The sequence below is a fragment of the Oncorhynchus nerka genome, linkage group LG9a (genome assembly GCF_034236695.1).
Source record: "Oncorhynchus nerka isolate Pitt River linkage group LG9a, Oner_Uvic_2.0, whole genome shotgun sequence".
NCBI classification, from domain to species: domain Eukaryota; kingdom Metazoa; phylum Chordata; class Actinopteri; order Salmoniformes; family Salmonidae; genus Oncorhynchus; species Oncorhynchus nerka.
The window spans coordinates 13,548,959-13,576,792 of NC_088404.1; the positions used below are offsets into that span (position 1 = coordinate 13,548,959).

The window sequence follows — 27,834 nt, forward strand, 5'->3', positions numbered from 1 at the left end:
TAATTCATCCAATTCTGCATGCGAAGAATCCCCTGACAACCGGGAAAAAACCCTCAGCTCTCATGCTTCATTTCACCAAAACCGTTAGATCGATTCTAGCCTGTTAAACATGAAATATTGTACATTTCCTGCAAGTCAAGCAGCACAACCAAGTTAAAAACAAGAGAGTGTTAGATTCATTATAAAGAATGTCTGGCTATAATCCCCCCCCCCAAAAAAAACCTGTTGTTTTTGTTGTACCATAGATTTGATATACACGAAAACATAACATTCAATGCATCCCCCAATAACCCCTTTAGCCAGACAGAGAGTTTAAGAACACGGACATCACATTTCTTAACACAGTTTCAGAACATACAATATATTTATTAAAGTATTTTCAGTTGATTTTGCATTTGTTTAGTGGCTCTTATTTCAGCATTTCTAAGTTAGTACGTAAAAAATACACTTACGGGAACTTGTATCGTATTATTTAGTCTTCTCGATGATGTATACAATCCCAAAACATGAATTAAGTTGAAATGATGTACACCGTGTCCTTCCTGATACTTAAGACGGATACAGTTTAAGACTGATGGGAAGTCACAGTAACCTGTCCCATGTAAACATCAGCTAAAACCAAACAGCAGACAATTCTAAATCTCTTACATGAATTTAGTTGAAATTCCATACACCTACATTCGTCACAAATAGATAAATAGTTAATATGATAGACCTCCATCCAATCTAGGTTGATGGAGATACAAGGCTATGGATGTGTTCTATGTTCATTATTCAGTCGCTATTACATCATAATGCTGCTATTAAAAGTGCATTATGTTGATGGATTTAATCTCATTGATGAACCCCAATACTGAAAACTTCAGACTATTCAGATTCATCTCAAAATATCTTCAGATTAACCTCAGAACACTTTCGGTGAGCATTCATTTACAATCGTACATTCATTTACAATCGTACATTCATTTACAATCGTACATTCATTTACAATCGTACATTCATTTACAATCGTACATTTATTTTACAATTACATTTTTTACATTTAAGTCATTTAGCAGATGCTCTTATCCAGAGCGACTTACAAATTGGTGCGTTCACCTTAAGACATCCAGTGGAACAGCCACTTTACAATAGTGCATCTAAATCTTTTAAGGGGGGGTGAGAAGGATTACTTTATCCTATCCTAGGTATTCCTACAATCATACATTCATTTACAATCGTACATTCATTTACAATTGTGTACAAATAAAACTGCATCCATGGATTAGTTATGATGTTCCTTTACAGAAGTGATGCCATTTTTTTATGAAAGACTGCAGAGTTACATTTTAATCTAATAATATCATATATTAATATACTTTTAAAAAAATGATCCATGCACGGACACCATATCAAAAACTCTGGTTTTCCACTTTCTTGAAGTCTTCAGAGAAGTGCAATTACAATAAGTGATTGTCAGACTAGGATGATCGTCACAGGTAGAATCACACTGCAACCTGATTGTCACATATACCATTACCCATCAGAAAGAAAGGTGAAACTCCCCAGGGGGCAAAGTGATTTCAGACAGAGAGACGGCACTTATGTAACAGACTAAGGGCTTGTAAGTTAAGCATTTCACGGTAAGGTACCTGTTGTATTCAGCACATAAGGTCTGGTACCTGTTGTATTTAGCACATAAGGTCTGGTACCTGTTGTATTTAGCACATAAGGTCTGGTACCTGTTGTATTCAGCACATAAGGTCTGGTACCTGTTGTATTCAGCACATAAGGTCTGGTACCTGTTGTATTCAGCACATAAGGTCTGGTACCTGTTGTATTCAGCACATAAGGTCTGGTACCTGTTGTATTTAGCACATAAGGTCTGGTACCTGTTGTATTCAGCACATAAGGTCTGGTACCTGTTGTATTCAGCACATAAGGTCTGGTACCTGTTGTATTCAGAACATACGGTCTGGTACCTGTTGTATTTGGCGCATGTGACACATTTGATTTGACAGACTGAGGAAAATGGGTTCCATATGAAAACAGAGTGTTACACAAAACATCTTTGAGATTGACTTTGGAGCAGTCTTGGATGCTCCAGCAGTAGTTGTTGCCTGTGACAGACTCATCTAATGTGGGCATGGATGGACTGTCTGTATTAAAGGAAAGAGGTCTTGTGTAGATCAGTTTGTAAGAGCGTGGCAACGCCAAGGTTGTGAGTTCAATTCCCGCTGGGATCACATACAGTGGGGCAAAAAAAGTATTTAGTCAGCCACCAATTGTGCAAGTTCTCCCACTTAAAAAGATGAGAGAGACCTGTAATTTTCATCATAGGTACACTTCAACTATGACAGACCAAAATTTTGTGGAAAATAAGCATTTGGTCACTTACAAATAAGCAAGATTTCTGGCTCTCACAGACCTGTAACTTCTTCTTTAAGAGGCTCCTCTGTCCTCCACTCATACCTGTAGACTGGCAATCTAGTGGTGTGTTGCCTCTCATCTTCCCCTGGTGGGTTCCCGGTGAAGTATGCTGATGCCCTTCTAAACTAGGTGTGTTTGGTCTCCTGTACCCGGGAGTCTGGACGAGCTTGTCTCCGAACGGATACTGTGAAGAACAGAGACACGTCAACTGCTACAAATTCTGCACCACACCAGGGCTCCATTCCTGCTTCTGGAACACTCATCAACCACTATATGTATTGACGTCATCACACCTTCTTACCATCCTATCAGCAGACTACAAAACAATACGACTAGGCATTTTGTATGCTTTTGTAAATGTAAATGCCACAGTGTCCGTGGAAGGGGTAAACATTTCAAATCAGTCACCATATGTCTCTCTCTCTCTCTCTGCAGACACAGTCTCTTCAGTCATATTCATGAATAAAGTATGAGTCTTTTCTACATTCTGTGGGTGCGCCCCACTTTTACAGCTTGCACTGTAAATAAGAGGAAATTACATTTTTACGAGGGCTCATTGGAACTCGGTTTGGCCAAGCATTAGGTCACTTAAAGGAAGAAAACACTTGCTTTATTATCTTTCATACACAACAGCAGCCCATAATGCACCATTAACTGTCTCCTATCGATTTTAATGTGGATGATGTTGGGTGGTATTGGTGTGTGTGTGTGTGTGTTCATTGTCCATCATTGTGTCTCAAAGTAACATCATCAGCACTAAACATTTTACAACTCTTCTGTGGGCTTGGCTCATATCAGTAATGGTGGGCCCAGTTTATTGGCAAGCAGCCTCAGTGCAAGATGGGATAGGTCGTCCAGGGAGAAGAACTGACTGAAGAGTTCTTTGTGTGCTGAGAATGAGAGGGTTTTTCAGAAATGCCTGCTATGGGCTTCAGGCCTGCTGTCCTCAAAGGACTAGGAGGGAGTGGAGAAGGACAGGAAATGAAAGAGCAGTGAAGGAAGAGACTGACAGAGCAGTGGCAAAGCGAGGGCTGGTAAGAGCTTCTTCCAAATGTTCAACAGAAGGCACACAAGCTGTCTAAAGCTAAAACAAACATACTAGAATAAAGATGGCTGATGACTTTATTTCAGCCATCAAAAGACCAGCTTCACTATAAGAACATGTTACAACAATGCTCTAAAACTAAAATCTAGACCTATAGAAGTTATAGGGACATTTCTCCACAACTACAATATTTCCAACTCTGTTTTGACCAGCTTGAGAGTGAGAGAGAGAGAGAGAGAGTGTTGGCGTGGGGCCGAGTGCTGGGTCTGTAATGTAACCTGCTTGTTTAGTTAATGGCTGAGAACATTGGCCACACTGATAGTGGTCTGGGGTCACAGAGGTCATGGACGGACATCAGCTAATGAAGCTCCCCTGCCCCTCTCTCTCCATCCATCTCTATGTCCCCTCTCTCTCCATCCATCTCTATGTCCCCTCTCTCTCTCTCTCCATCCTATTCCCCTCTCTCCATCCATCTCTATGTCCCTCTCTCTCTCTCTCTGTCCATCTCTATGTCCACTCTTTTTCTCTCTGTCCATCTCTATGTTCTCAATCCCTCTCCCTCAATTAAATCAAAATCAAATCAAATCAAATGTATTTATATAGCCCTTCGTACATCAGCTGATATCTCAAAGTGCTGTACCTAAAACCCCAAACAGCAAGCAATGCAGGTGTAGAAGCACAGTGGCTAGGAAAAACTCCCTAGAAAGGCCAAAACCTAGGAAGAAACCTAGAGAGGAACCAGGCTATGTGGGGTGGCCAGTCCTCTTCTGGCTGTGCGGGTGGAGATTATAACAGAACATGGCCAATATGTTCAAATGTTCATAAATGACCAGCATGGTCAAATAATAATAATCACAGGCAGAACAGTTGAAACTGGAGCAGCAGCACGGCCAGGTGGACTGGGGACAGCAAGGAGTCAGGTAGTCCTGAGGCATGGTCCTAGGGCTCAGGTCCTCCGAGAGAGAAAGAAAGAGAGAAAGAGAGAATTAGAGAGAGGATACTTAAATTCACACAGGACACCGGATAGGTGTACTCCAGATATAACAAACTGACCCTAGCCCCCCCAGCATAAATCCTCTCCCTTTCTCAGTCCCTCATTCCCTCCTCCTCCCATCCTCTCTCTCTCCATCCATCCCCCCCCCTCAACCGCCTGTTGAAACCAACAGGAGCTGATCGAATGCTACAGCCGCGAGTGGGGGGAAGAGGGCGGGGTGAGGGAGAGGAGAGAGGACGCTCCCTAAGTGACAGGTTCCCCCTCCGTTGACAGATGGGTGGAGGAGGACAAGGAGAGGCAGGAGGAGGATGGTACAGCAGTAAAGATCATGTCATTAGGAGTGATCGGTGTGTGCATTGGACGATGGTCTGAGCAGTAGGTAGTAGAATGACTGAGAAATGAAAGGGACTATCGATTTAGCATGACTCAGCTGTATGGAAGGAAGTCCTAATAGAAAACCAATGGCCCGGAGTGCCCGGAAGTGTTAACTCCCTCACTTCTATTTTGGGGAATGGTCTGATGGATTCCAGATGATTTATAAAACTTGTATCAGTTTATAAACCAGGTAGAACACATTTCCTTACCACAACCAAAGCCTGATGTTTTTTTGGGGTTGCCATGGCACCGTAAAGGAAGCAACACAAATTGCTCCTGTACATTTTTGGAAATGTTAGTCATTTTTAGCTAATTGTTTTTGATTGCATTTTTTTAATGTGTTTTGTTTTAATAATTAACAGTATATTTACACACTGAACAAAAATATAAACGCAACATTCAAAAATGTCATTGATTTTGCAGAGTTACAGTCCTCACAATGGGCACCAGGATCTCAGCACAGGATTTTTTGTGAATTGAAATTGCCATCGATAAAATGCAATTGTGTTCGTTGTCTGTAGCTAATGCCTGCACATACCATAACCACACCGCCATCATGGGGCACTATGTTCACGTTGACATCAGCAAACTGCTCACCCACACAACGCCATACGCGTGGTCTGAGGTTGTGAGGTCGGTTGGACGTGCTACCAAATTCTCTAAATCAACATGGGAGACGGCTTATGGTAGAGAAATGAACATTCAATTCTCTGGCAACAGCTCTGGTGGACATTCCTGGAGTCAGCATGCCAATTGCACAATCCCTCAAAACTTGAGACATCGGTGGCATTGTGTTGTGTGACAAAACTGCACTTTTTAGAGTGGCCTTTTATTGTCCCCAGCACAAGGTGCACCTGTGTAATGATAATGCTGTTTAATCAGCTGTTTGTCAGGTGGATGGATTATCTTGGCAAAGGAGAAATGCTCACTAACAGGGATGTAAACAAATGTGTACAAAAAATGTGAGAAACAAGCTTTTTGTGCATATGGAAATGTTCGGGGATCTTTTAATTCAGCTCATGAAACACGGGACCAACACTTTATATGTTGTGCTTATATTTCTGTTCAGTGTATAATTACAAATGGTCTCAAACCACCACTGCATTTCAAAACTCTCAAACACGTCAGTTGGATGGTTGGTTTAGCTAGCTAGTAGCTGGCTAGCTGGATGTTTTGATTTGAATGTGAGGTTGAGCAAAGAGAGGTGCAGATGCTCTGGAGTACTACAAGGCTACTTTGGGTTATTGACGACATGCGGTGAGCTTTCCGGCGCCCCAACGGCTAGCTACAGAGATCAGTTGCACTGTGGTGAGGCGTTCATCTGAATGTGACCGACTGATGCTCCCTCCCTCCACACAGATATTTAACACACCATTTCACGTTTGATTTGTTTATTTAATTAGCTTATTTAGACAGAGTGTAGACTTGAGAAAATAGTGTTGCTGAGTACAGGGGCACATCCAGGATGCACATCCTCTCAATTCTGATGTTGTCACGACTTTTACCGAAGGTGGCTCCTCTCCCTGTTCGGGCGGCACTCGAAGGTCGGCGTCGCCGGTCTACTAGCCATCACCGATCCCTTTTTTTTGTTTTTTGTCTTTGGTTCTTTTTCACACCTGGTTTCATTTGCGTTAATTTCTGTGTGTATAATTGTAACCTGTTGCCTGCCTAAATTTGTGCGGGATTAATCTTTTATTGTGATGTGCTCGGTTGGATTTACCATTATTTGTTTTCACGGTTAAGTAAAGTGTATGAGTGTTGGAACTTTGTTTGTTCCACCGTGCGTTTTGCACGGGTTCTCTGTTAACGAGGGCGTTGTCCTTTTCAATTGTGCCATTCCTGTGTTGGTGGACTGTCTTATTAAAACACGCTTCTCAGACATCCCTGCTCTCCTGCGCCTGACTCCTACACCTACCACCTGACTCCTACACCTACCACCTGACTCCTACACCTGACACCTACCACCTGACTCTTACACCTACCACCTGACTCCTACCACCTGACACCTGACTCCTACCACCTGACTCCTACACCTACCACCTGACCCCTACACCTACCACCTGACACCTACCACCTGACTCCTACACCTACCACCTGACCCCTACACCTACCACCTGACTCCTACACCTACCACCTAGACGCACCTTATGACAGATGTGCTCCACTTCTATACCCATACCTCTCCCCCATTTGGCCTGAATTCACAGGTGTCAGGGATAGTTGAGGATGACATTACCTTCTGGATGGCTTCATAGACAGCCCGGAACGCTGGCTGCTTGTCATCATGGTAAACAACTCTGTTGCTGTGGAGAATGAAGACGCCCTCTCATTTGGCTGCGAGACAGTTGCTGCCGTATATATACAGTGGTCTGGACGGTAGTTCCATTGGCACGGAAACACATACAGGCTCTCTGCAGGGGTGCATATGGAGAGTTCGCTGAGGGTGTCTGTTCAACCATTGGGAAGTTGTATACTTACAGAAAACACATATTCATCTAGACAAAGAAGCTAAGGAAATAGTGTCAACTATAAAGCAATGTGTGTCTGGGTCATGTTGACTTGGAATAAAACACAATAAAAATACAAATTGGGAGGTACTGTCTGAACTTGAAACACACATGTTTTGGGCAGTTGCATAACATTTTAAAGGTCCCAAACGAACAGTGATAATCATGTTTTTCATCAACTTGGGTGATATTAGGATGAAACCAGTTCAACGTAGGATGACCCAAGTTTGAAAAATTACTATTGCTTTTACATTGATAAAGTTTGGTCATAATGTTAGATAATGTCACTGTGGCTGCTTTGACTTGTGAACAGTATATTTTCTGTAACAAATGTGATAATCACTGTGTTTTGTTCTTCCATCTCTAAGCCAACTACACTGAGTCTGAGAACTGGCAGCGCACAGCTGGCATGAAGGAGTGTTGTCCACAAACGGAGTTGTGGTGTGTATAATATTTGTAATTTCCATTGTGTTTTATTATTCCACCTCATTTCGTCTTACCACTATCATCAAGCTGTAATGATAGACATTTTAGAAAATTCAACATCTACTGTCTGCGATACAAAATCAGCATCCCCAAGGCAAAGAAGAGGAGATATAATGCACAGCCTGTGAAGACAGACCCAACATACTGTAAGTCATAATTCATTTCAAATCTGCATCAATTTAGCATTTCAGACACACAAAAAAATCCAAATACAAACATTGAAAAGTTTTACAAAAAAGTGCACAACCAAATATTGCATATTTCAAATTGAGTACTTCCAAATCACCAGAAAACACATTGTAGAATGAGTAGATCACTACATCAACGAAATGATAGCATAATAACTCAGTAAATAAAAGGGAATTACATTCCCTATCCATTTAATAAACATTTCCCTTTTCAAAAACATTACAGGCTACGTAGACAAGCTCCTGGATCTCCTCTTCAACGAGGTCATACTGTTATTAAATGGGGCTTGTAAGGCAAGACTCTCAACTTTAAATGGTCACCATACTTCTTATTCTTTGGAAGGCTACTCCTCTTACACTGTTTGTGCTAGAAACATCATTCAGACGTTAAAACTTTCAGAGGGGTCAGGACCAGGGTGTTTTATATACACATTTTTGATATCTTTTATACTTTTTAAATGATTAAGCTTTAAGTAATAACCATCTTCATCCACTTTAGGGCTGACTCTATTTAGTCGACTGGTCGATAGGCTGTTAGTCGAGCAGTGGCAAATATATATATTTTCTCATGGAACACCTGTCTCAGTGGACTAATCCATTGAGGAGGCTGCGGGGATGCCTGTCTCAGTGGACTAATCCATTGAGGAGGCTGCGGGGATGCCTGTCTCAGTGGACTAATCCATTGAGGAGGCTGCGGGGATGCCTGTCTCAGTGGACTAATCCATTGAGGAGGCTGCGGGGATGCCTGTCTCAGTGGACTAATCCATTGAGGAGGCTGCGGGGATGCCTGTCTCAGTGGACTAATCCATTGAGGAGGCTGCGGGGATGCCTGTCTCAGTGGACTAATCCATTGAGGAGGCTGCGGGGATGCCTGTCTCAGTGGACTAATCCATTGAGGAGGCTGCGGGGATGCCTGTCTCAGTGGACTAATCCATTGAGGAGGCTGCGGGGATGCCTGTCTCAGTGGACTAATCCATTGAGGAGGCTGCGGGGATGCCACGGTCCAAGAAGAAGGGGAGTGTGGCTCAGCTGCACAAGGCACGTCTCTCCAGAATGCGCTCTCGCACGCCATTTTGTGCTTATTCATTGTTTCATAACTTCATTGTGTGCATTGTTTGCTGTGTTTATCAACTTCCCATTACATATATCACCAGAAGTAGCCTACATTTACTGTTAATTCACATAATTTCTCATCTGCAATGTTTGTTTGGTTATGGTAATTTCTGTTAATGCATAAAATATATTATTATTATTACAGTCGTTTACCGTTCTCATTGTCAGAGTAGACACATTGTTTGCAGAACTCACAACCTATGCTACACTTGTGAGAAACAAGTTTTTGTTGATTTCATTCCATTCACGAGTTTTGCAAAGTTATTCTTTGTCTGTTTGAAACGCTCCTGCCAATGTTGAGTGAGGACATGCACCTGACTAAGCATATAGAGGTAGGACTAGTCTACATGACCTGCGCGCAAATGTAGACCTATAAATGTACCCATTTGGGTATATCTGATCAGTATTTCTGATTGTCAACTCACCACCAATAATGAGCTGTGGAACTTCTCAAATACATTTTTGCTTCAGCTCAAACAGCAAGTAAAAAGAGTCTGTTTTTAGAATCAATTAAGAATGACAATAGTTCCTCAAAGTATTTGAAAAATATTTCCAGCTCTTTCCCTTTCGATAACCACTCGGCAAGAAAGGGAAAAATGTAATGCTCTGATCCAGTGGAAACGTCATAAAATAGCTGATTACTTCTTGTCCCAAATAGCCTACAGCGGGAAACATTATTTTATACAATGTTGCAAGTTTGCTAGTGTGCTAGTGTGAGTTTCCTGCCAACACAGTTGATAATGGTACAATGTTTCAAGTTCGTTGCAGACAGGTCATGCACAGCCAATGTGATTTATAGGATATTTAATTTTAGCAGGATATTTTCTACCTGCAGGCTGCAATGTTTTTTATTAGTTGTCTATTTATTATTATTATTATTATATTATTACTATTTATTAGTAGGCTATTTTTACATAGCTGGCAATGGCAATAAATGTTACTTTAAGATTTGTACAAGACTATTATAAATGAAATGAAACTGTTTAACAAAAATGTGCATATGAAAATTATAACTGGCACGCAGATCGATAGAAAACACATATACAACATGATGCTGCCGCCACCATGCTTCACTGTTGTCACGCCCTGGCCTTAGAGAGCTTTTTATGTCTCTATTTTGGTTTGGTCAGGGTGTGATTTGGGTGGGCATTCTATGTTCAGTTTCTATGTTTTGTATTTCTTTGTTTTGGCCGGGTATGGTTCTCAATCAGGGACAGCTGTCTATCGTTGTCTCTGATTAGGAACCATACTTAGGAAGCATTTTCCCACCTGTGTTCTGTGGGTAGTTGTTTTCTGGTTAGTGTTTTCTGCACTTGACAGAACTGTTCGTTGTCATTTCGCACTTTGTTCGAGTGTTCATAAACACTTACCACGCTTTGATTTGATCCTTCCTCATCAGACGACCGTTACAACCGTAGGGAGGGTGCCAGGTTTCCTCCAGGGGTGACGCTTGTCATTCAGGCTAATGAGTTCAATCTTGGTTTCATCAGACCAGAGAATATTATTTCTCATGGTCTGAGAGTCTTTAGGTGCCTTTTGGTAAACTCCAAGCGGGCAGTCAAGTGCCTTTTACTAAGGAGTGGCTTTCGTCTGGCCACTCTACCATAAATGCCTGATTGGTGGAGTGCTGCAGAGATGGTTGTGCTTCTGGAAGGTTCTCTCATCTCCACAGAGGTGAAATTTGCCAAAATATCTAAAAACCTGTTTTCGCTTTGTCATTCTGGGGTACTGTGTGTAGATTGATGAGGATTTTTATTTATTTAATCAATTTTAGAATAAGGCTGTAACGTAACAAGATGTGGAAAAAGTCCAGGGAAATGACCTTTCGGAATGCACTGTATAGTTGATTTTATTAAAACACAAAGGTACGTCTTTCGACAAATCAATTGATAAAAAGAAAAGATGACTCTCGGTCGACGGAATTTTTTTGTTGTTGTCTGGGACAGCCATAATACACCTCCGTGGGATTTCCTCAACATTCTAAAGGTCCCATTGTGACATCATCACTTCCAACATTCCATTCACTGTAAATGCAATAATGCAACTTTTGACCCAAATCAGCTACTTTGACCACTTTGCCAACAACTTAAACAAAAATTTAAGAGCGTATGAAATCTTCCTCTACTTCTCTGTTTGTTTTTCAAATTGGAAATCTGAACAGAATTTTCTGATACCGATCAAACGTTACAGCTGTTTAAGTAACCGCATCCACATTCTCTAACTTTTTATAAACAACAGAAATGTTGACCATTTTCCCCAAAAGTTAGGCAAAAAGTTAGAAGATATGATATCTGTGTCTACTTCTCTGCTATTCAAATCTGAAATCATAACAGAAATATTAGCTTGCCACAAGGAGTCGCTAGAGCGCAATCCCGGACAGCCAAACCCTCCCCTAAACCAGACGACGCTGGGACAAATGTGTATCCCGGTCATGGCCAGCTGTGACACAGCCTGGGATCGAACCCGGGTCTGTAGTGATGCCTTAAGACTGCTGCGCCCCTCGGGAGGCCTAAATTGGGATTTTAATGAAAGGAGAGAATTTGGAGCGGGAGTTTTTTTTCTGTGAGCCTGGAGTGGTTTTTAGCAGAGCGGTAGGAAAGGACATGGAGTGGTTTTTAGCAGAGCGGTAGGAAAGGATCTGGAGTGGTTTTTAGCAGAGCGGTAGGAAAGGACATGGAGTGGTTTTTAGCAGAGCGGTAGGAAAGGATCTGGAGTGGTTTTTAGCAGAGCGGTAGGAAAGGACATGGAGTGGTTTTTAGCTGAGCGGTAGGAAAGGACATGGAGTGGTTTTTAGCAGAGCGGTAGGAAAGGACATGGAGTGGTTTTTAGCAGAGCGGTAGGAAAGGATCTGGAGTGGTTTTTAGCAGAGCGGTAGGAAAGGACATGGAGTGGTTTTTAGCTGAGCGGTAGGAAAGGACATGGAGTGGTTTTTAGCAGAGCGGTAGGAAAGGATCTGGAGTGGTTTTTAGCAGAGCGGTAGGAAAGGACATGGAGTGGTTTTTAGCAGAGCGGTAGGAAAGGACATGGAGTGGTTTTTAGCAGAGCTAGGAAAGGACATGGAGTGGTTTTTAGCTGAGCGGTAGGAAAGGACATGGAGTGGTTTTTAGCAGAGCGGTAGGAAAGGACATGGAGTGGTTTTTAGCAGAGCGGTAGGAAAGGACATGGAGTGGTTTTTAGCTGAGCGGTAGGAAAGGACATGGAGTGGTTTTTAGCAGAGCGGTAGGAAAGGACATGGAGTGGTTTTTAGCAGAGCGGTAGGAAAGGATCTGGAGTGGTTTTAGCAGAGCGGTAGGAAAGGACATGGAGTGGTTTTTAGCTGAGCGGTAGGAAAGGACATGGAGTGGTTTTTAGCAGAGCGGTAGGAAAGGATCTGGAGTGGTTTTTAGCAGAGCGGTAGGAAAGGACATGGAGTGGTTTTTAGCTGAGCGGTAGGAAAGGACATGGAGTGGTTTTTAGCAGAGCGGTAGGAAAGGATCTGGAGTGGTTTTTAGCAGAGCGGTAGGAAAGGACATGGAGTGGTTTTTGGCTGAGCGGTAGGAAAGGACATGGAGTGGTTTTTAGCAGAGCGGTAGGAAAGGACATGGAGTGTTTTTTAGCTGAGCGGTAGGAAAGGACATGGAGTGGTTTTTAGCAGAGCGGTAGGAAAGGATCTGGAGTGGTTTTTAGCAGAGCGGTAGGAAGGACATGGAGTGGTTTTTAGCAGAGCGGTAGGAAAGGACATGGAGTGGTTTTTAGCAGAGCGGTAGGAAAGGACATGGAGTGGTTTTTAGCAGAGCGGTAGGAAAGGATCTGGAGTGGTTTTTAGCAGAGCGGTAGGAAAGGACATGGAGTGTTTTTTAGCAGAGCGGTAGGAAAGGACATGGAGTGGTTTTTAGCAGAGCGGTAGGAAAGGATCTGGAGTGGTTTTTAGCAGAGCGGTAGAAAAGGCGCCGGAGCGATACGCAAGCTCTACTCCATGAGTGATGAGCAGGATATCCAACCACTCACATACTCTGGTCACCAGGTAAGCAGTTCGAAAAGCTAGCCTATTATTTAAGTTTTAGGGGCGAGAAATGTATCCTACCTTGGCTACAACAAGCCAATGTAGTTTTCAAGTAGAAAACTAGGCTGTAAACTGCAGTGAATAGCGTACGTAATTTGAATAACACTCAGAAGCCTGGCATTTTGAATGCATATTAATTTCGAAACAAGTGCATCTAAGTTGCCTGATTGGACAAACGTAAGGTCAGTTATGTTTTTTTTTGTGGAAGGTTACCCGAAATGTTTGACCCAAGTTAAGCAATTTAAAGGCAATGCTATCAAATACTAATTGAGTGTATGTAAACTTCTGACCCACTGGGAATGTGATGAAATAAATAAAAGCTAAAATGTATCATTCTCTCTACTATTATTCTGACATTTCACATTCTTACCGTGAAGTGGTGAACCTAACTGACCTAAAACAGGGAATTTGTACTAGGATTAAATGTCAGGAATTGTGAAAAACGGAGTTTAAATGTATTTGGCTGAGGTGTATGTAAACTTCCGACTTCAACTATATGTCACCCGTTGAGCATGTTTGGGATGCTCTGGATCGATGTGTACGACAGCGTGTTCCAGTTCCCGCCAATATCCAGCAACTTTGAAAAGGAGTGGGACAACATTCCACAGGACACAATCAACAGCCTGATCAACTCTATGCGAAAAAGACGTGTCGCACTGCATGAGTCAAATGGTCACACCAGATACTGACTGGTTTTCTGATCCACACCCTTACTTTTTTTAAAGGTATCTGTAACTCTGTAAAATCTTTGACACTGCTGCATGTTGCGTTTATATTTTCTTTCAGTGTAGATATCTTGCTCTGTTAAATGTTGGTCTGCACTATAGTACATACAAATATAGTCCAGCTATAAGTCCATAAAACCTATTTTTGTGTGTGTGTGTGTGTGTGTGTGTGTGTGTGTGTTGTAGTTGTAGTTCCCACTGAACTGTGCCTGGCAGTGACACAGTGGCAACTACGATACGGGACAAGTTTTTAAAAACAATTACAATACAGAAAAACTATGAGCAGTGAGCACATGCAGAGCAGAATGACATGTGGCCCATTGTTTACCTTATTAACTGGCAACGATCACAAGGGTGTTTCAAAGAGCTGTCAGTCAAGGTGAGGTCATGAATATAAGCTGAGCCTGTTCTGTCAAGACTTCCCTGATAGTTAGCGATGAGAGAAAAGGTACAATTTCTTCCATTCTGAGCATTTCAATAGCGTACAAATATTATGGGTGATGTTTTGGTCACTCAAGGATTATTTTTAGTCAGAAAATAGGATGACTGTGCGGGACCTTTAAAATGGTGTGACCTAATGAGGGCGAGTCTCACCTGGGTTATAATGGAAGATGATGTTGAGCAGGTCTCCCCATGGTCCTGGTCTCCCCATGTGATGTTGAGTTTATACTTCTGCAACAGAGGCATCAGCAGCTCTTCCCATTGGAGGGGGACTGATGTCATGTCATTCTGTAACAACAAGTCATAGTCGTGACAGAAACAAAATGTTCAGTGACAGTGTGCACCACTTTCATTCTTACATGAGGGCTGTGACACAATATAGATGGAAAACTATTGACACCAAATTCCTGACTGTCACCAAACAGTCAACACATTGTTTAATCCTTTGAGCAATGTTCCCCCCACAATCGTAACTCAACTTTCTAGAGTTTCCCCCGTTAGTTGACACTATCAATGTTTCCTTTTACTCACGAGCTGTAGTAGGCCTATATGCAAATATACCATTGCCATATATGGATCTGTGCCATTCTCTTTTAACTGGACTGTGTTTAACGCACGTGGTCGTGAAGAAGATGTGTCTGTTTTGAGATCAGAGCGAGAGCTGCATGTAGCCACGTGTGCACATTTAGCTAGTAAGAGAGATATTATCCTGGTTATAGCTCATTTCTAGTCAGCAATGGGGGGGTTGCTTCCTACAAGAGCACAAAACGTTTGCATTTCTAGACTCTAGAGTCTAGACTCTTCGAAAGGCACCCCCCCATTGCTGACTAGAAATGAGCTATAACCTGGATAATATCTCTCTTACTAGCTAAATGTGCACACGTGGCTACATGCAGCTCTCGCTCTGATCTCAAAACAGACACATCTACTCACGACGAGCAAGTCAGGTAAAGAGTTTTTTAGGGGAGTTTTTTAGGGTCTTAAAGGGGAAGTGTTGTATTTTGAGACGGGCTTGAATAAGCTAATTACCCAATAGGCAGAGGGTAGCATAATTTGTCTGATTCTTTGTAATAATGGAATAGGGATGATAATAATGTGTTTTATTTTGTAAAGTGATTTCTTGCATCAAGCACAACATTTTCAGTCACCTACTTGTCTGAAGGGCAAGTAGATAAACAGACTGATGTCAAGCCCTGTATGTTTTTTTTCAAAAGTCTCATGGAATGTAGACCTACATTGAACACCACACATTGGCTGCTACTGACCTCCACATACAACACCCGTTCTGCTAGTCACATTCTGTTAAAGGTCCCCAAAGCACACACATCACTGGGTCGCTCGCTCCTCTTTTCAGTTCACTGCAGCTAGAGACTGGAAGGAGCTGCAAAAAAACACTCCAACTGGACACTTATCTCCATCTCTTCATTCAAAAGACTCAATCATGGACACTCTTACTGACAGTTGTGGCTGCGTTGCATGATGCATTGTTGTCTCTACCTTCTTGCCCTTTGTGCTGTTGTCTGTGTCCAATAATGTTTCTACCATGTTTTGTGCTGCTACCATGTTGTGTTGCTACCATGTTGTTGTCATATGGTGTTGCTGCCATGTTGTGTTGCTACCATGTTGTTGTCATATGGTGTTGCTACCATGTTGTGCTGCTACCATGTTGTGTTGCTACCATGTTGTGTTGCTACCATATTGTTGTCATATGGTGTTGCTACCATGTTGTGTTGCTACCATGTTGTTGTCATATGGTGTTGCTGCCATGTTGTGTTGCTACCATGTTGTTGTCATATGGTGTTGCTACCATATTGTTGTCATACGGGGTTGCTACCATGCTGTGCTGTCATGTGTTGCTGCCATGCTATGTTGTTGTTTTAGGTCTCTCTTTATGTAGTTTTGTGGTATCTCTCTTGTCTCTTGTCCTGATGTGTGTTCTTACCTTTAATCCCATCCCCGTCCCCGCAGGTCTTTTGCCTTTTCTAAGCCGTCATTGTAAATAAGAATTTGTTCTTAATTGACTTTCCTAGTTAAATAAATAAAATGTCTGTGTTAAAATGTTATGAGATGCATTTTCTCCATTGTTTTGGATGGTAGACCACTCTGGTAGGCCTACATTATGATCTAATAGAACTGTATCTTAAAGCGGGTACTGCCTCAGTGTTCACAGTAAACGTGTGCCGGAAGTTGCACAGCATTTTCACATTGTTCAAGTTTGGCTTAGCAGACCTGAAATGTGCTAAGTGCCGACATTATTTTGAGGGAACATTGCTGGTGAGACACAGTTTGTAAGTCATGCAAAAGAATGGCAACAGTGAACTCCTCTGGTTGAAGCTGGTGGTGCAAGACACCTACAGAAAATGCCTTGGCCAACATTACTAATTGAGAACTTAACAGAAGGTGCTAAAAACAAGCTGAGAAGCTTCAAGAGATCTTGACAGTTCCCTCTTTCCCTAATAAAATAATACAACATTCTCTTCACCTTTCATTTCCCACCTCCCATCAAGCACTGACACACACACACACACACACACACACACACACACACACACACACACACACACAAACAAACTTACCTTGGGAACAGGAACAATGGTGGCCCTCTTGAAGCATGTGGGAACAGCAGACTGGTATAGGGATTGACTGGGCTGGGTTTCTTCTTGTAGTCCGTGATTGACTGTAGACCCTGCCACATGCCTCTTGTGTCTGAGCCATTGAATTGAGATTCCACTTTGTCTCTGTACTGACGCTTAGCTTGTTTAATAGCCTTGCGGAGGGAATAGCTGCATTGTTTATATTCGGACATGTTACCAGACACCTTGCCCTGATTAAAAGCAGTGGTTCGCGCTTTCAGTTTCACGCGAATGCTGCCATCAATCCACGGTTTCTGGTTTGGGAATGTTTTTATCGTTGCTATGGGAACGACATCTTCGACGCACGTTCTAATGAACTCGCACACCGAATCAGCGTATTCGTCAATATTTCCATCTGACGCAATACGAAACATGTCCCAGTCCACGTGATGGAAGCAGTCTTGGAGTGTGGAGTCAGCTTGGTCGGACCAGCGTTGGACAGACCTCAGCGTGGGAGCCTCTTGTTTTAGTTTCTGCCTGTAGGCAGGGATCAGCAAAATGGAGTCGTGGTCAGCTTTTCCGAAAGGGGGGCGGGGCAGGGCCTTATATGCGTCGCGGAAGTTAGAGTAACAATGATCCAAGGTTTTACCACCCCTGGTTGCGCAATCGATATGCTGATAAAATTTAGGGAGTCTTGTTTTCAGATTAGCTTTGTTAAAATCCCCAGCTACAATGAATGCAGCCTCCGGATAAATGGTTTCCAGTTTGCAAAGAGTTAAATAAAGTTCGTTCAGAGCCATCGATGTGTCTGCTTGGGGGGGATATATACGGCTGTGATTATAATCGAAGAGAATTCTCTTGGAAGATAATGCGGTCTACATTTGATTGTGAGGAATTCTAAATCAGGTGAACAGAAGGATTTGAGTTCCTGTATGTTTCCTTCATCACACCATGTCTCGTTAGTCATGAGGCATACGCCCCCGCCACTCTTCTTACCAGAAAGATGTTTGTTTCTGTCGGCGCGATGCGTGGAGAAACCCGTTGGCTGCACCGCATCGGATAGCGTCTTCCCAGTAAGCCATGTTTCCGTATTTCGTCAACCTTGTTGTCAAGAGACTGGACATTGGCAAGAAGAATGCTGGGAAGTGGTGCGCGATGTGCCCTTTTTCGGAGTCTGACCAGAACACCGCCTTGTTTCCCTCTTTTTCGGAGTCGTTTCCTTGGGTCGCTGCATGCGATCCATTCCGTTGTCCTGTTTGTAAGGCAGAACACCGGATCCGCGTCGCGGAAAACATATTCTTGGTCGTACTGATGGTGAGTTGACGCTGATCTTATATTCAGTAGTTCTTCTCGACTGTATGTAATGAAACCTAAGATGACCTGGGGTACTAATGTAAGAAATAACACGTAAAAAAACAAAAAACTGCATAGTTTCCTAGGAACGCGAAGCGAGGCGGCCATCTCAGTCGGCGCCGGAAGTGGTTGAAAAAAAAACAGTTCCTGTTCCCAAGAAAGCTAAGGTAACTGAGCTAAACGACTACCGCCCCGTAGCACTCCCTTCCGTCATCATGAAGTGCTTTGAGAGACTAGTCAAGGACCATATCACCTCCACCCTACCTGACACCCTAGACCCACTCCAATTTGCTTACCGCCCAAATAGGTCCACAGACGATGCAATCTCAACCACACTGCACACTGCCCTAACCCACCTGGACAAGAGGAATACCTACGTGAGAATGCTGTTCATCGACTACAGCTCGGCATTCAACACCATAGTACCCTCCAAGCTCGTCATCAAGCTCGAGACCCTGGGTCTCGACCCGCGCTGTGCAACTGGGTACTGGACTTCCTGACGGGCCGCCCCCAGGTGGTGAGGGTAGGCAACAACATCTCCTCCCCGCTGATCCTCAACACGGGGGCCCCACAAGGGTGCGTTCTGAGCCCTCTCCTGTACTCCCTGTTCACCCACGACTGCGTGGCCACGCACGCCTCCAACTCAATCATCAAGTTTGCGGACGACACAACAGTGGTAGGCTTGATTACCAACAACGACGAGACGGCCTACAGGGAGGAGGTGAGGGCCCTCGGAGTGTGGTGTCAGGAAAATAACCTCACACTCAACGTCAACAAAACTAAGGAGATGATTGTGGACTTCAGGAAACAGCAGAGGGAACACCCCCCTATCCACATCGATGGATCAGTAGTGGAGAGGGTAGCAAGTTTTAAGTTCCTCGGCATACACATCACAGACAAACTGAATTGGTCCACTCACACTGACAGCGTCGTGAAGAAGTCCGGAGGAGGCTGAAGAAATTTGGCTTGTCACCAAAAGCACTCACAAACTTCTACAGATGCACAATCGAGAGCATCCTGGCGGGCTGTATCACCGCCTGGTACGGCAACTGCTCCGCCCTCAACCGTAAGGCTCTCCAGAGGGTAGTGAGGTCTGCACAACGCATCACCGGGGGCAAACTACCTGCCCTCCAGGACACCTACACCACCCGATGTTACAGGAAGGCCATAAAGATCATCAAGGACATCAACCACCCGAACCACTGCCTGTTCACCCCGCTATCATCCAGAAGGCGAGGTCAGTACAGGTGCATCAAAGCTGGGACCGAGAGACTGAAAAACAGCTTCTATCTCAAGGCCATCAGACTGTTAAACAGCCACCACTAACATTGAGTGGCTGCTGCCAACACACTGTCATTGACACTGACCCAACTCCAGCCACTTTAATAATGGGAATTGATGGGAAATGATGTAAATATATCACTAGCCACTTTAAACAATGCTACCTTATATAATGTTACTTACCCTACATTATTCATCTCATATGCATACGTATATACTGTACTCTAGATCATCGACTGCATCCTTATGTCACTAGCCACTTTAACTATGCCACTTTGTTTACTTTGTCTACATACTCATCTCATATGTATATACTGTACTCGATACCATCTACTGTATGCTGCTCTGTACTATCACTCATTCATATATCCTTATGTACATATTCCTTATCCCCTTACACTGTGTATAAGACAGTAGTTTTGGAATTGTTAGTTAGATTACTTGTTGGTTATCACTGCATTGTCGGAACTAGAAGCACAAGCATTTCGCTACACTCGCATTAACATCTGCTAACCATGTGTATGTGACAAATAAAATTTGATTTGATTTGAACCTACCTTAAGAGTATTTATCTCTAATCCTGGTCGTGTTCATGACCCCAGAGTTCACCCCCCGTCCTGCTATAGTAGGGGTGTCAGGTGAAACGGTTGTACCAGGCCATGCGTGGGTCTTCGAGCTCCAGGGCCATGGCTGCTATCTGGGTAGAGTTGAAGAAACTCAGAATGGACCAGATCTCCTCTACAGGCTGAAGGAACAGGATGTCTGTGTCCACGTGCAGCAGAGATATCACGTCCTTTAGGATCAGCTAAAGAGGAGGGACAGAGGTGAGAGGTTTAAGATCAGAGTCAGGATCTCTTTGTCCACGTGCAGCAGAGATATCACGTCCTTTAGGATCAGCTAGAGAGCAGGGATAGAGACAGTGAGAGGTTAGGGAGTCTTCGTCCACCAGGGACTTTATGTCCTTTAGGATCAGCTAGAGGAGGGACAGAGACAGTGAGAGGTTAGGGAGTCTTCGTCCACCAGGGACTTTATGTCCTTTAGGATCAGCTAGAGGAGGGACAGAGACAGTGAGAGGTCAGGGAGTCTTCGTCCACCAGGGACTTTATGTCCTTTAGGATCAGCTAGAGGAGGGACAGAGACAGTGAGAGGTTAGGGAGTCTTCGTTCACCAGGGACTTTATGTCCTTTAGGATCAGCTAGAGGAGGGACAGAGACAGTGAGAGGTCAGGGAGTCTTCGTTCACCAGGGACTTTATGTCCTTTAGGATCAGCTAGAGGAGGGACAGAGACAGTGAGAGGTTAGGGAGTCTTCGTCCACCAGAGACTTTATGTCCTTTAGGATCAGCTAGAGGAGGGACAGAGACAGTGAGAGGTTAGGGAGTCTTCGTCCACCAGGGACTTTATGTCCTTTAGGATCAGCTAGAGGAGGGACAGAGACAGTGAGAGACAGGATGTCTTCATCCACATACAGCAGCCTCCACTACATCTTTTAGGATCAGCTAGTGAACAGACTAGAGGTCAGATTTGATAGTCAGAATATCCAACAAGATCAATATGTAGTCTTGAGGATAAAGGTATCATTTTTTAAAAACCTTTATTTAAAAACAATAAAGGTAAAGTCAGTGAAGAACAAATTCATATTTACAATGACAGCCTTATTCAGGGGCAGAATGACAGATTTTTACCTTGTCAGCTCAGGGATTCAAACTTTTCGGTTACTAGTCCAAGGCTCTAACCACTAGGCTACCTGCCACCCCTGTTCGCAGCAAGGTGGACACTAAACAGCCAAGTTCAGGTTTGCTTTGACACACAGGTTTAGATAACTAGTTAAAAATATAAACACAACATACAACGATTTCATTGATTTTACTGAGTTATTATTCTACCTTATTTCAACAAGGAACACAGACTGAGACCAAGGTCTCTTTTACAGCTGGGTCCTGCGTATACATGTTTACACATACAGTTTAGGTACAATGATTAAGAAACTACACAAGACAAACAAAACAATCACAGATAACACAAAAAAAATACAGCAACAGATTGTTCAGGCTCTGAGGGCTGTGCCGGGTGGAGATTATAAGAGTACGTGGTCATTAAGGCCAGATCGTTCTTCAAGACGTTCATAGATGACCAGCAGGGTCAAATAATAAACACATTAGTTATAGAGGGTGCAGCAGCTCAGCACCTCAGAAGTAAATGTCACTTGGCTTTTCATAGCCGAGCCTTCAGAGGTCAAGACAGCAGGTGCGGGAGAGAGAGAAGAGAGAGGGAAAGGGAGGGTTAAAACCGCAGGTAGCACGACCGGTGAAGGTTCCCCAGCCGCAGACAGAACAGCAGAAAATGGTTCAGCAGCACGACCAGGTAGACTGGGGACGGGAACAACCAAGAGTTGTCGGGCCAGGTAGTCCTGAGGCGTGGTGCTAGGGCTCAGGTCCTCCAGAAGAGGGGAGAGATAGATGGGACAATTAGAGGAAGCATACCTAAGATCACACAGGACACCAGATAAGACAGGAGATTTACACACGATAGGACAGACTGGCCCCCCATTTTTTATATGTTTGTCAAAAGAGCAATCAGGGGCCTCCCGAGTGGCGCGGCGGTCTAAGGCACTGCATCACATCGCAATGCTAGAGGCGTCACTACAGATCCAGGTTCGATCCCGAGCTGTGTTGCAGCCAGCCGCGACCGGGAGACCCATGAGATGTTTTTCTTTGATCTGAGAGCAGATTTCTTTGATTCTTGGGACCTAGAACGAGCATCTCTGTTTTGTCCCGAGTTTTAAAGTTAAACATTTGCCGCCATCCATTTCCTTATGTCAGAAACACAGGCTTCTGGGTAGGCAATTTTGGGGCTTTGCCCATGTTTCATCAAAATGCACAGCTGTGTGTTGTCTGCATAGCAGTGAAAGTTGATATTGTGTTTCCAAATGACATTACCAAGAGGTAGCATATCAACCATTAGGATCCCCTTCAAAACAGCCTTAATTTGTCGTGGCATGGACTCTACAAGGTGTTGAAATTGTTCCACAGAGATGCTGGCCAATGTTGACTCCAATGCTTCCCACCACAGTTGTATCAAATTGGCTGGATGTCCTTTGGGAACCCAGCAGCGTTGCAGGTTTTGACACAAACCGGTATGCCTGGCACCTACTACTATACCCCATTCAAAGGCACTTGAATCTTGCCCATTCACCCTCAATGTCACACCCACAATCCATGTCTCAGGACTTAAACATAGATTTATTAACCGCTCTCCTCCCCTTCATCTAAACTCATTGAAGTGAATTTAACAAGTGACATCAAAAAAGGGATCTTATCTTTCACCTGGTCAGTCTGTCATGGAAAGAGCAAGTATCCTTATTGATGGTGTTGAAAGCGGCACTAAGGTCTAGGAGCACGAGGACAGATGCAGAGCCTTGGTCTGACGCCATTAATAAATACCACCTTCACAAGTGTATAACAGGGAGCTAATTTCTTGTGATTTTTTTTGGGGGGGGGGGTTAGTGGTGCCACTCCATCTAGGGTATTATGTAAAGGTTACATGTAGATCCTTTTTGTATAACCTGACAGCTGTCAATGCATTTTCCAAATGACAGTCTCGTGTGAGGAGCGTAGAAAAAATATATGGTGAGGACCCATCTCCCACAGCCTCGTAATTAGCAGACGGATTATCGCCTGCCCTTGTGTGGTAGCTAACCATTCATCTAAGGTTGCGAGGTCAGGTGGCTTGCGAGGCTACATCTGCCACCTACTCTGAACAAGAATTGAGGATACTCAGTGTGACTGATAAATCGATCAGTTAGATTTTATTTCACAATATAAACTGTTGATGATAACATGCTTGACTAGAAAATTCTGGAAGAGAAACTAACAATACCGTTTCATAATTTTTACTCAAACATTATTATTAGACTGTAACACAATAATTGAGATTCTCATTGACGTACATACAACATGGCTGGCTATAACCAGTAACATAAAACAGTGATATGATTCAGTAACATGTGCAGTAAAATGTTGCTGAACTACAAAGTAATGCTTCATAAACAATGAGACAGTTTCTGAGACACAGATTAACCTTAGTCCTGGGCTAAGAAGAAGCATGTTCAATGAAGATTCTCCATCAAGTGATTTTTAGTTCAGGACTAGATTTAATCTGTGTCTGGGAAAGTAGACCAATATCTTCTCATGAATCAATGTACACGATATACCAGCAGGTGCAAACTATCTGCTGCTAACAAAATTCATATTTTACAATCAAGAGGTAGTCCACTTGCTTCATATTTCACCTCATAATTAGAGTTGTTGCTAAATTCTGGTCACATTCCCAAAATTCCCAGTTTTCCTGAAATCTCAGTTGGAGTAATACTGAATGTCCTACTTATTCCCTCTTGATTTCGGGAATGTCACAACCGTGATTAGTGGAAAACGTACAGACTTTGGGTAAGTTACCGGAAATGTGCAACCCTACTCATAATGCATATTCGTATTCCTCTGTAGCAAAAAAAACGTGTTTACTCTGCAATAGTCCACATTGTTGAGAGATAGAAGCCGACCACTGATGAGTGATGACACTATTAACACTGAGGTGTCGTAAGTACATGGCATTATTCAGTTGTGCATCCAGGGTTCATTCAACACTAATATATAATATATATAATAATATATGCCATTTAACAGGCGCTTTTATCCAAAGCGGCTTACAGTCATGCGTGCATACATTTTAACGTATTAGGTGGTCCCGGGAATCAAACCCACTATCCTGATGTAGTAAGTGCCATGCTCTACCAACTGAGCTACAGGAGACCAACACCATCAATACCATTACAGCTTCAGTTCACTCAGGCCAAGGTTGTCTTCATCAGGGCATAACATAAAACATTTAAAACGTTGTGCAACAGAAAACAACTATGAGTGTTTCTTATTGGACAGGGACAGGTCCCCCCCTTCTAGCTTCAGTCCATTTTTCTTCTGTTTGGTGCCTACTGAACACAACCCAGATCTTGGCTGAAACCAATACGTTGATGCTACACAGCGTTCTCCCAGCACCAAAAGCCCAGTCATTATACTTGCTCATCACGGGAAAGCAGTGTAGTATTCAACCCAATTGGAACTGGTGGTGGTGGTGGTATTTAGGCATGTTGAGATGTTGGGGTGAGGAGTACCAGATATGGGGTTGTTGCATTGGGTGTAATCTTCCATGCTAGAATTGTATGCAATATTCAGAGACACACTTGTCTTGTTCCATGAGACCAAGTTGGATGAGTAGGGAGGAAATGGGGGAGGGAGTAGGGTTAGTGAGTCTCTCCGTTAACCAACGAGCCCTCCCCCCGAGGTGAGGACGACCGTGACACCCCCCTTTCAGTGTTGTCAGAACTAGTGTTGCCGCTCTGGCTGTGCTGGTCTGCCGAGGCAGCACTGGAAGGAGTGCAGGGGGGCTTGGTTTTCTCCTTAAAGTCTGTGATTATGACCGTCAGATCGCCCACCGTAACCTCCAGGTGCTGGGCACTGCTCCGGTCCACGTTTTTTAACCTGGGCCTGGGAGGGGAACAGAGACAGAGAAGGGTATAGATGGATTTAAATGGTTAAAAGAACAGGAGGGGTCAATAGTATGGCTAGTCAGGATACTAACAGCAGGAGGGGTCAATATTATATTAGTTAGGGTACTAACAGGGAGGGGTCAATAGTATGGCTAGTTAGGGTACTAACAGGGAGGGGTCAATAGTATGGCTAGTTAGGGTACTAACAGGGAGCGGCCAATAGTATGGCTAGTCAGGATACTAACAAGGAGGGGTCAATAGTATGGCTAGTCTGGATACTAACAGGGAGCGGCCAATAGTATGGCTAGTTAGGGCACTAACAGGGAGGGGTCAATAGTATGGCTAGTTAGGGTACTAACAGGGAGCGGCCAATAGTATGGCTAGTCAGGATACTAACAGGGAGGGGTCAATAGTATGGCTAGTTAGGGTACTAACAGGGAGGGGTCAATAGTATGGCTAGTTAGGGTACTAACAGGGAGGGGTCAATAGTATGGCTAGTTAGGGTACTAACAGGGAGGGGTCAATAGTATGGCTAGTTAGGGTACTAACAGGGAGGGGCCAATAGTATGGCTAGTTAGGGTACTAACAGGGAGGGGTCAATTGAAACCTGTGAATGATTTTGGTGAAATGTAATAATCATGTAAATCATTGCACTAATGTAAGAGGATTGAAATCTTCTTCAACATTCATAGTATCTTTGCAAATATGTTCTTCAAACATAGGTTCCTCCTTACCTCATCTTCTTGTGGCTGTTCTTTCTCAGTGTTGGTTCCTTTTCACTCTTATCTTTCTCCTTCTTCTCTTTTTTGGGCTGTGTGGGTGAAGCAAACTGTGGAGTGACTTGCTGGGCGACAAGTTGGGAGACAGGGCGAGGCTTCCTAAAAAACAGAAACAAGTGTGCCTATTATTATTTACCCTGCCTTTATGTACATATCTACCTTGTACCCCTGCACATAGCCAGCAGATTCCAACCATATCATTTACACTGCAGCAATGGTAGTGTCAGCCAATCAGCTCTTTTGTTGTTTCAACACAACACACCAATCCATAATGGCTGCTGTGGCTACTGCTAGTTAACATGAGGACGAAGAATGTATTCAACGTATCATGCCGGCTCCACGGTGTCTTAATGTAACCATGATTGCATTGCAACCCCAGTGCAGCTCAGTGTAAACAAGCGTAAGGGAATCTGCTGGCTACCCGGCACAGTGATCTGGTACTTCCTGTATATAGCTGCACAGTGATCTGGTACTGGTACTTCCTGTATATAGCTGCACAGTGATCTGGTACTTCCTGTATATAGCTTTATTCTTGTGTATTTTATTCTGTGTTACTATTTGCATTGTTCTTATTTTTAACTGCATCGTTGGAAAGGGCTTATAAACAAGCATTTCTTGGTAAAGTCTACATCTGTTGTATTCAGCGTGTGAGACAAAATCTATTTCATTTGAATATTAAGCCATTAACAGAATTATGCACTGCATATTTATGAACACTGGAAATATACAGGGGTCCTGTTTAGCTAGAGTCCTATTGTATGATGTATTTACTTTCTTTGTTTAACCAGGTAGGCCAGTTGAGAACTCCTTCTCATTTACAACTCTATGCATTGTATGGTAAAGTGAACTACCATGAGGAAACACACTGCACATAGACAAATACTGCACAGGGACAACATCTTACAGGGCACAGTGTTGACAACTGACTACTTTTCCTGGAAAATGTTCCAAATCATTTTTCATCCCAAATCGAAATTTTAGTTTTATTCCCTTATATATATATATATATATATAAAAATAACTAAATTATTTATAAAATAAATATATATATATATTTCATAATGGGATAAAACTAAAAATATATATGTTCATGCATATATATATATATATATATACACAATTGACAATCTGCCACACTTAAATGGACCATAGAATCTGGTAAAAAATGTCCCCAAATTAGAAGTGTCTCATTCAGACTAACAACTTGAATTTGGGCTATGATACTACAATGATTGATGAGTCCTCTGTTGTAGCTTTAGCAGCCTGATTGATACAGTTGCAACTAATAGTAATCACTACCTGTATCTATAGTCTGAACCAAATAAATGATGTCCTGGTAGTTTTTCTTACCGTGTTGACGTTCCCTTTCTGACATCGCACATCATGCACTTGAAAGCTTCTGCGGTGTTCCTGAACGTACAGACGCTACAGTCCCAGTATCCATCGTCCGAAGAGGGCTTGGGTTGCCGCTTCGGCCTTCAAAGAAAACACGCACAGAGATGGGGCCCAACACTGTCAACATAGCCATTTAAGCTATTATATTAATGAATGTGTGTATATATAAAAAAAAATATATATATATTTTTTTTAAAACACAACAATACAAACGACTCTTATTTGAGTCGAATGATCAGACTCGTCCCATAAAAGAGCCAATCCGCCGCCATGAAGATACAATGTAGCTAACTAGCTAGCGGCGCTACTCATCCATTGGTAGCGCACTCTGTTTACAAGTGTTCATCACATATTTAGGCAATTTTTCAACATAAATATATTTATAAATATATACGTTTTTTTTTTTACCTTGTGGGGCTCTTCTTGTCTCCCATCGTATAAAACCTATATTTGTTGGAGCTCAATATTGGTTAATTTTTGACGGGCAAATTGACCAAAGCCGCTCTCTCAGTTATCGTGAAAACTCCAGTCGAGTGGAGGGATGATGATCACGTGGTAAAGCCCATCCAATCATTCTGAAGGCGCGCG

The 27,834-nt window shown here is 43.1% G+C and overlaps 1 protein-coding gene and 1 pseudogene across 1 annotated transcript; both read right to left on the reverse strand.

Moving 5' to 3' along the window:
- Positions 1-383: 383 nt before the first annotated feature.
- LOC115117838 (glucoside xylosyltransferase 1-like) lies at positions 384-24,254 on the reverse strand (annotated as a pseudogene).
- LOC115117839 (YY1-associated factor 2-like) lies at positions 23,313-27,820 on the reverse strand. The gene is made up of 4 exons (XM_029646343.2): positions 27,655-27,820; positions 27,202-27,327; positions 25,807-25,950; positions 23,313-25,070 (listed from the first exon to the last, which is right to left on the reverse strand). The coding sequence occupies exons 1-4, from the start codon at positions 27,678-27,680 to the stop codon at positions 24,827-24,829; spliced, it is 540 nt and encodes a 179-aa protein (XP_029502203.1). The 5' UTR covers positions 27,681-27,820; the 3' UTR covers positions 23,313-24,826.
- Positions 27,821-27,834: the final 14 nt, after the last annotated feature.

Excerpts from the sequence above, each read along its gene's own strand:
- LOC115117839 (XM_029646343.2), bottom strand. The coding sequence starts at position 27,680 with ATGGGAGACAAGAAGAGCCCCACAAG. Across the intron at positions 27,328-27,654 it reads GACAAGAAGAGCCCCACAAG|GCCGAAGCGGCAACCCAAGC; the intron begins GTAAAAAAAAAA and ends TTTTCTTTGAAG. Across the intron at positions 25,951-27,201 it reads AGAAAGGGAACGTCAACACG|GAAGCCTCGCCCTGTCTCCC; the intron begins GTAAGAAAAACT and ends TCTGTTTTTTAG.